We start from the raw sequence: 9,226 nt of genomic DNA, 5'->3' as shown, positions 1-9,226 counted from the left end.
GACGGCGCGGTGGCGGCGGGCGGCGCGGACGGCGGGGCGGCGGCGGAGCCCGCGCCCCCCGACGGGCCGGAGGTGGGCGCGCCCGCGGTGGCGGAGGCCGTGGCGCCGGGCTCGCTGGCGCTGCTGGAGCCCGACGTGAGCCCGCCGCCGCCGCCCCGGCAGTCGCCGCCCGACGTGTTCGCCGGCTTCGCGCCCCACCCCGCGGCCCTGGGCCCCCCAACGCTGCTGGCCGAGCAGATGAGCGTGATCGGCAGCCGCAAGAAGAGCGTGAACATGACCGAGTGCGTGCCCGTGCCCAGCTCCGAGCACGTCGCCGAGATCGTGGGTCGCCAGGGTGAGTGGCCGCCGTCTGGGGCGCCGCCCCCGGGGTCCCCGCGCCGCGCGCCCTGGGGAGGGGGACGCCGCAGCCCAGCCCTGCCCAGCCCTGCCCGCGGCCGGACGCCAGACCCTGGCCACGCCCCGCGTGGGCCCGGGCCTCAGTGGCCGCCTGTGCGCCTTTGTCCTGCCGCGGGCCGCGCGAGAAAGTTAGGCGCAGCCCGCGCTCCTCCCCTCCACGCTCCGGCCCGCCGCTGCCTTTGTCTGGGCTCCTCCGGCCGGGTCAGGCCCCTCTGTGCGGCGCCTCTGCCCAGGCCCTGGGCCGCTTGCAGTGGGATCCCAAGAACCAGGGGTCCCGGCTGGGCGGTGGGCGCTCCACACCCGAAGCAGGCACGGGGCGGGGCTCGTTAGGGCTTGGGGGTGTCTCCGCGGCGGGGTAGGTGGGGGTGCTCAGGCAGGTCAAGAGAGAAGTTTGGCGTGCAGAGAGGGTTGCTCATCTCCACTTGCCAGCCTGGGGGCCCTTCCGAGGGTGGGGGGAGCACAGGATGAGGGAGGATCCCCACCCCGCTCGAGGATTAGGGGACGTGCTTTGCTTAAGGACCAGCTGAGAATGCCGTCTGGAGGTCCGGACTCCTAGCCCTCCCTCTGGCAGGCCCAGGGTAGCAGGCCCGGGGTGTGAGGGTCCCAGCGGCAGCATTATCAAGAGTCCCTGTGGCCGCCCCATTGTTCTCTTTGTTAGAGAGCCAGTCTGAGATTTGCAGGGTGACATCAGGCCGGCCGCTGCTCATTGGCCCTGGAGCTGGAGTGGCGGGGCGGGCGGGCTGAGGGTGGTGGGCAGTACTCCGCTGGACACACGCCCACCCACCCTTTTAGTCACTGGCCCCCAGCCCCAACTTTCTCCTGCCTTCTGCCTGTAGCTCCCTGTCCCCCACTCCCTGCTTCTAGGCTAGGTTCTAGAACTTGGGGTGGGGTCTGGGCGGGGCTTGAGGTGGAGCTCCAGGACACTGGGGCTGGCCTTTGGGGGCTTGGTAACAGGAGCCAGAGACAGGTGTGGGGGGATTGAATTGCAAGGTGGCTTGTCTCGATTGACGCCGGGGGGCAGAGGACCGTAGGGAGGCTCCGGACACTGCCCTCTCTGAGTGCCGAGTGGGAGGGGGTGGTTTGGCCAGTGAGTCCTCTGGCTTTGGGTGCAGGTGCAACCGGTCACGTGTCATCCCCCCATCTGGACACCAGGAGGACCAGGTGTGGTGCTGGCCTAAGGAACTAGGGCTTGGGACCGGGAGAGGGGACAGGTGGTCCTCAGAGCCCTGTCAGCTGCCTCCCCGGAGCCAGCACAGCAGGACTGCAGGCCTGACCGATCCCCTCCACCGCCCCGCCCGCCGCGGCCCCTTCCCTGCCCCGGTCACCCGCACCTGCGCCGGGCTGTGTGTGGACCGTCCAGGCACCGGTGAGGACGGGGGGACGGCCGTGGAAACCCAGCCTGGGAGCTGTTGTCCGGAGTCTCTAGGCCGATCTGCTAGCCAGGGGAGCACGGGGGGTGGGGGGGGCGTGTTCCCTGTGAACACGAGTGTTCTGGTGTGCCCCAGGGTCCTCTAGGGAGGCTGAGTCTGCCCCATTGGAGGCAGGAGCCACGCAGGGGCCTCCGCACCTATTCCTGGAGCCGGGAATCGGCCCCACCCGACCTCCCAGGTGTGCGCTTTGGTGCTTGATGACTGGGTGCTGGCCTGGGGTCTTGCTGGTGGCAGAGAGGAAGGCAGGCCCTGGGGGGAGCAGACGGGGCTGGCTCTGTGTCCCTGGGCAGATGAGCTCTCCGCTCCGTGATGGGGGGACAGCATCTCCCTCGAGGGTTTTTGGGAGGATCCTCCAGTAAGAGGGTCCTAATCCCAGCCCCGGGCTGCTGCACAGTGGCCCCCCTGAGTGGGGTGCAGGGTCCCGGGGAGGGGAGCACCAGTGCCAGGACATGGTGGCCCCTTTGCCAGCCCTTGATTCTCCCAGCTCTGGGACCTCTGTGGCTCCCATCTTGTCCCGCCCAGGTGTCAAGCACAGCCTGGAAGTCTTCGTGACCCAGTCCTGACCCCTCCCTCCCTGCAGTCACCTGTCCCGTCTCCCTCTGGGTTCTTGGACACGAAGCCCGTCCCGTCTCCCCGTCCTGGCTGTCGCTGGGCCAGAAGGCCCTCCTCCTCTCTCAGCCCGGGTCTGCAGCCACTCCATCCCCTAGAGGGGAGGCCGGAGTCACCCAGACCTGGGGTCTTCCCTTTCCGGGACGCTCAGTCGCTCTTCTCCGAGCTGCTTCTTCCATCCTAGAAGGGTCCCTGCAGCCCCCGGGAACGGGATAGGTGGTCGCAGCCCCTGCAAGTTCTCTCCTCCCTGGGGCTGAGTGGCCCGGAAGGTGCCCTGCACGGGAACCTCAACCTGCCCCTCCTCACAGAGCCTCAAGAGACCCCCACCCCAGAAGAGCCTCCGTAGCTCTAGGTCACAGGAGGCAGCGATGCGGGCTGAGCGAGGCCCGCGGGCTGGGATTTGAGCCTCCGTTGCTCCGGCTCTGTGTGCTTTGCAGGGAGCAGAGGCCAGGAGAGGATCTTCTCCCTTCCAAGGCTCTGGGCCAGGGGGTGAGGCGTGGCGGGGAATGGCCCCATTTTATAGACAGGGAAGATGGAGACTGAAGAGAGTCTGCAGCGGTCTCCTGGAGGCTGGTGCCCGCTTGCCCCGGGTGTGACTTTGGGCCAGGTCTTCCCAGAGCCTCCGACCAGGTGCACCCAGCGGGCGTGTGTGCCTGTGGGGCAGGGCCAGGTCCTGAGCACCCTGCCTCTTGCCCGGAGGGCGGGGTCAGGAGTGAGTGCGGGAAAGATGCCCGTGGGGGGCCCGGGCCGGCAGTCCCCACGATGCTTCCGAGTCTGCTGCTGTCAGGTGGGGGCCGGCGCGCTTGGACTGGCCCCACTCCGCTGGAGAAAGCCCGTGGCACTTGGGGCTTTCCCTCTCTGACCCCCAATGCCTGGTCCCCCTCCTGCGGGTCTGGGGTGCTCTTTCTGGAGGCTGGGGATGGCACAGGGGTGTCAGTGGGCTGCCGTGCGTCTAGCTTGGGGGCCCCTTGTGTTGGCAAGCATAGACCTTCCTTGCGTCTGGAGGCCCCCTGGGCTCCAGCTCCCCCCACGGGCCCACCTTGCTGTGATGGGGCCAGCGGCCCACTGGGTTTGGGGCGCCGGTCATCGTGAGGGTTTGTCTCCACCCTGTCCTTCCGGATGTCTGCCTTGGCCGGGAGCCCTCCCCTGGTGCGCATCCTTCTGGGGGGGCCCTTCTGCTCCCCCTCACGGCCTTGAGGTTTCATTGATTGATAAGTGTAGCCTGTGGGTCCTGTGTGGGGTCCCCCAAGCAGTGCCTGGAGTGCCCAAGTTCCTCAACACCCAGCATGCAGGGGGGTCAGGACCCCAGAATGAGGTCACGTGAGTGATGGGACCAGGCTCCACGTGGGGACCCGAGGCGCCCTGTTTGAAGGCAGGGCCCCGCCGCAGTGAGGAGGGAGTGGACCGAATTGGGGACAGTCACCCCCATTCCCAGGCACACCTGCTTGTGTTGGCGGCCAGGCCCAGGGGTCCGCTTTCCAGCCTGTCGCAGCAATCCGTGGTGGCTGCAGGGTCCCTGTGGGGCTTGGCCGCTGAGCTCGCCCGCTGTCGCCCCTCCGGCTCATCCCGGCCAGGGCAGGTGTGGGTCTGGTCTGCTCTCACTGCCCAGTTTCTCGGACCTGGCCGTCCCCCCTCTGCCACTTCTTAGGGTCGTGGCGTGGCCGGGGCTTGGGTCGATGGGCGCCACAGCCAAAATGTGGCCAGTGAATTGGCGACCTCTGGGCCCCCGAGGGTTCCAGTCAGGGCCACCCTCTGGGAGGGACAGGATGGGGCCAGTTTGTGTGCCTGGGGACAAAGGCTGCTTCTTTGCGCGGAGGCGGTCCCGCACACACCTGGCTTCGTCCCCTGCCATCTCTCCAGGCCTTGCCTCCCTGTCGCCCACATGGACCTGTGGGGAGTGGACACTTGGGCTGAGGCTAGGGTTCCCCGCCAGCCACCTTTAAGGCTCATGAAGGCCAGGTATCTGCCTGGGGTGCTGAGCCTGGGCCCTTCTCTTCCTGGGGAGGAAATGGAGGTGCAGGACAGCCCTTTGAGGGGCCGGTGTCATCCCAGTGCCGAGGCCCTTCCTTCCGGCTCTCCGCACTGGGGGAGTTCGGGAAGCCACACAGGAGGAACCGAGAAGTGTGTGCGGGGCCTCGTGTGGTCCGCGTGGCTTCTTGGAGGAAGGGGCGCTGGGCTGTGACTTGATGCAGAGAAGGGGTGCAGGTGCTGTTGCAGCTGGGAAAGGTCGTGGGGGGCACCCAGGGCTGGGGAGCAGCCGGAGAGGGAAGGACCGGCGTGGGGTTGGAAAGCTGCCCCCGCCCCCTGCCCCCAGCTACCAAGTGGGGAGGGAACGGCCCGAACACAAAGTGGAGGCAGCTCCGGGTCAGGGTGGGTTTGGGGGTTGCCGGCGAGAGGGAGGACCCCGGGCGGCGGGGGCAGGCGGTGGCTCCGGACCCCGGAGACGGGATGGAAGGCAGCGTGCCCACGGCCCACCCTCCCTGGGAGGTTGCTCACCCACTCACTTGGCTCTGCTTTGGCTCAAAGCCCTGGATGGGGCTGCTGTTTCCTGGCACGGCGTGAGGCTGCCCCCACCCCCAGACGCCCGCTCTCGCCTCCTGGTGCTCCCTGAGGCCCAGCGGCCGAGCTGGGCTCACTAACTTTGTATCTTCTGCTCCCGGAAAAGTTAGCAACACTGTTCTCTCTGTGCGGTGTCTGTATTGCAACAATGTCCCTGTGTCCCGCCAGCGCCCCAGAGCCCGGAGGGGGGTCCTCCAGACTCGTGGGCCGGGACTCAAGATGTCTCAGAAGGCCCCAGGGGTGGGAGTATGAGACGCCCCAGGCCGCACGCAGACACCCCTGTATGCCCCCCACGGTCAGACCCCCAGTCCGAGCGGTGACGAAGCACAGCGCCGTGTCCGTGAGCATCCCCTCAGCAGCTGGGTCCTTAGGTCAGGAGAAAATGCTGGGCGGCTTCCACAGTCTGACCCTGGGCTGTCCCGCCCGTCGGCCAGGGAGCTAGTGTCCGGGGCGAGCTTTGTGTCCTCGACTGAGCGGCCACAGCGGGCGGCCGCGAACCACAGCAACGAGTGTTCGGCGCGTTCTGGGGGCGGCAGTACAAAACCCGGGTGTCGGCGGGCCACGCCCCCTCCAGCGGCTCCGACACCCCCTGGGCCGTCTCGCTCTCCCAGCTTCTGGTGGCAGCTGGCAGACCTGGTGTCCCTAGGCTTGTGGCTGCCTCGTGCTGACCTCTGTCCCCGTCCTGCCAGCATTCTCCATCTTCTCTGTGTCTGTGTCCCCCCCCAATAAGGACACTTGTCGCTGGGTTCAGGGTGACCCTATTTCAGTACAGCCTTGCGTTAATCTATTACACCTGCAAGACTTTGCCAGGTGAGATCCTGTCCACAAGTACCAGGGGCCATGAACTTGGGGGAGACACTTTTCTTTTTCTTTTTTTTAAAGATTTTGTTTATTTGACAGAGATCACAAGTAGGCAGAGAGGCAGGCAGAGAGAGAGGAAGGGAAGCAGGCTCCCCGCTGAGCAGAGAGCCCGATGCCGATGCCGGGCTCGATCCCAAGACCCTGAGATCATGACCCGAGTTGAAGGCAGCGGCTTAACCCACTGAACCTCCCAGGCGCCCTCGGTGGAGACACTCCTCAGTCCGCACTGGGGTCCTCGTTGTCTCTTGCCTTTTTGCCAAACCCACCACCACCTTCAGGTCTGAGAGCGGAAGGGAAAGGGAAGAGCGAGTGTGAGGAGACGGGGTGGGGAGGGCCCTGGGGAGGGGCCCCGGGTCCTCACTGTCTCCCCCACCCCCACCGCCCCAGGCTGCAAGATCAAGGCTCTGCGCGCCAAGACAAACACGTACATCAAGACTCCGGTGCGCGGGGAGGAGCCGGTGTTTATCGTGACGGGCCGCAGGGAGGACGTGGAGATGGCCAAGCGGGAGATCCTGTCCGCCGCCGAGCACTTCTCCGTGATCCGCGCCACGCGCAGCAAGGCCGGCGGGCTGCCCGGCGCCGCGCAGGGGCCGCCCAACCTGCCCGGCCAGACCACCATCCAGGTGCGCGTGCCCTACCGCGTGGTGGGGCTGGTGGTGGGGCCCAAGGGCGCCACGATCAAGCGCATCCAGCAGCGGACGCACACGTACATCGTGACGCCCGGGCGCGACAAGGAGCCGGTGTTCGCCGTGACGGGCATGCCCGAGAACGTGGACCGCGCGCGCGAGGAGATCGAGGCGCACATCACGCTGCGCACCGGCGCCTTCACCGACGCGGGCCCCGACAGCGACTTCCACGCCAACGGCACCGACGTCTGTCTGGACCTGCTCGGAACGGCCGCCGGCCTCTGGGCCAAGGCCCCCAACCCCGGCCGCCGGCCCCCCGCGCCCGCAGCCGGCCTCCGCGGGGACGGGGCCCTGGGCGCCTCCGGGGGCCCCGATGCCTTCTACGCGGGGGGCCGCGGGGGGCCGCCGGTGCCCGATGCGGGCCCCGCCAGCCCCTACGGAGGCTCGGGCAACGGGGGCTTCACCTTCGGCGGGGACGGCCCGGGGGCCCCATCGGGGCCGCCCGCCCCCGAGGACTGTGACTTTGGCTTCGACTTCCTGGCGCTGGACCTGACCGTGCCCGCCGCCGCCACCATCTGGGCGCCCTTCGAGCGGGCCGCACCGCTGCCCGCCTTCAGCAGCTGCTCGGCCGTCAACGGGGCCCCCGCGCCCCCCGCCCCCGGCGCCCGGCGCAGCAGCGGGGCCGGCACGCCGCGCCACTCGCCCACGCTGCCCGAGCCCGGCGGCCTGGCCCTGGAGCTCCCGCTGGCCCGCCGCGGCGCGCCCGACCCAGTGGGCGCCCTGGCCTGGCGGCCGGCACAGGGCGCACTGTCGTCCTTCTCTGGCGGCGGCGCCGGCTTCCCCGCGGCCACCTCGCTGCCCAGCGGCTCCTCGGCCTCCGCGTGCCCCGCCCTGGACTCCGGAGTCTCCGAGGGCGGCCGCAAGGCCTCCGTGGCCGCACCGTCTGCTGCCCCGACCCCGACCCCTGCCGCGCCCGCCCCGTCCTCGGCGCGGGAGTGCGTGGTGTGCGCCGAGGGAGAGGTGATGGCCGCGCTGGTCCCCTGCGGCCACAACCTCTTCTGCATGGACTGCGCCGTCCGCATCTGCGGCAAGAGCGAGCCCGAGTGCCCGGCCTGCCGCACACCCGCCACCCAGGCCATTCATATCTTTTCGTAGCGGTGCGGCTGGCCGCCGCAGGCCCGGGGGGCGGCACGGAGGGGGCGGCGGGGGCGGCGCGGCGGGCGCGGCGGGGCCAGCCTTCACAGACCAGCTTTAACTCGGTCCCAGGCGTGGAGACGGCTGCCCGGCGGCATCTCAGTTCCTAACAAATAAACAGTATTGAATCGACAGGTTACAATAAAACAGAGAGAAAAGGTCTGTTTGCACTTTTTATTTAAGACTCCCCGCCCGCCAGGGTGATCTTTTTAAGGGGTAAAAAGTATATATATAGATAGATAGATAGATACGGTTTTTACAACTCTGGGTTGTCCGTCTTTGGGACCTGGGTTTCTGACTCGACGGCGCTGGCTTCGGAGGCCGCCACAGCCTCTGCGAATCCCCTCGAGGAGAAGGGCCACGTTTTTACTCCCTCTGCGGGCTGACGGCTGCCCTTCCGAGTGTCGGCGTGGGACAGGCTGGAGGGGGCGGGGTGGGGGGCGGGGGGCCCGACCAGAAATTTCTAACTTTGTGTTTTTAATTATTAATCTCCTTCTGTGGTTTCTGTTGTCAGTTTTTAAATTTTTTTAAATTGTGTTTTTTTAAGCTTTTACTTTTTACCTCTGTGTATATGTAGGGAATTTATAGGGAAATATGTACTTTATGGAATAAATTTTAAGAACTAAAAATATATTTTATTTTAAATAAAGTAACGGACCTTTAATCTTACACAGCTAAATTACTGATTATATATTTGCTGAGCTGACTTAAGGGTTCAGAAAATTGTATCAAGAGTTTTATTTTTTGACTTCAAAGCCTTCTTAATAAAGTCTTTTTACTACACGTGAGCCCTTGGCGTGGTGTGGGGTGGGGGGGCTCGGGAGAGGGAGGATGCGGGGCGCTCAGAGCCAGCCCCCTCGTCCCTTAATCTTGCAGATAAAGGAATTTGGACTCAGGATATGCCCCATGTCCAAACCCAGGCTCTTCTGAAAGCCCAGCACTGTGCCTGCTTCCAGATGAGGGCCCTTGGCCTGAAGGGGGAGGAGGTGCAGCCTGGCCCCTCTTTTCCTGAGAGCCAGCCACGGCCGGTAGTGGCCGACGTGGAGAGAGGGGGTGCCAGGCTCTGATGGGGGGCGGGGACTCCCAGTCCTGTTGTGCAGAATGGGAACCAGGTCTGGAAATCCCACTCCCACAATGAGTTCCTACACCTCCCAGTCCCCAAAGGACATCTGAGTGATGGCCACACGTGCCATCCCTCACTCACTGGGTCTGGTTGGGAGCAGAGGACCATGGCCGTGGGGCCACTGGACAATTCGGGGTGGGACTGACTCCAGACTCAGGGCCATAGGATTGTGGGTTGAACCACTGCAGCCGGTGGGTGCCAGCAGAGTGAGCGGAGGGTGGCTCTGAGGCACAGAACTGCTCCAGGGACAACCCGGGGGCCTGGGGGCTGCTGGCTGAGTGGGGTCTGAGCGGCCACGGAGGAGGGGTGTGCAGAACAGCCTGCTGGGGAAGCTGGGAAGGCATGGCGGCGCAACCCGGAGGGCCTCCAAGAGGAGGCGAGGGGCTCAGGAAGACAAGTCAGTGGGACAACAGGAAGGGCGCCCCACG

The 9,226-nt window shown here is 66.3% G+C and overlaps 1 protein-coding gene across 1 annotated transcript; it reads left to right on the top strand.

Annotated features, from left to right (window-relative positions):
* Positions 1-62: 62 nt before the first annotated feature.
* On the top strand, positions 63-8,458 carry MEX3D (mex-3 RNA binding family member D). Its single transcript, XM_059388507.1, has 2 exons — positions 63-334; positions 6,243-8,458. The coding sequence occupies exons 1-2, from the start codon at positions 238-240 to the stop codon at positions 7,634-7,636; spliced, it is 1,491 nt and encodes a 496-aa protein (XP_059244490.1). The 5' UTR covers positions 63-237; the 3' UTR covers positions 7,637-8,458.
* Positions 8,459-9,226: the final 768 nt, after the last annotated feature.

Source organism: Mustela nigripes, chromosome 2, assembly GCF_022355385.1.
Source record: "Mustela nigripes isolate SB6536 chromosome 2, MUSNIG.SB6536, whole genome shotgun sequence".
NCBI lineage: Eukaryota > Metazoa > Chordata > Mammalia > Carnivora > Mustelidae > Mustela > Mustela nigripes.
This window is presented reverse-complemented; position numbering and strand designations above follow the sequence as displayed.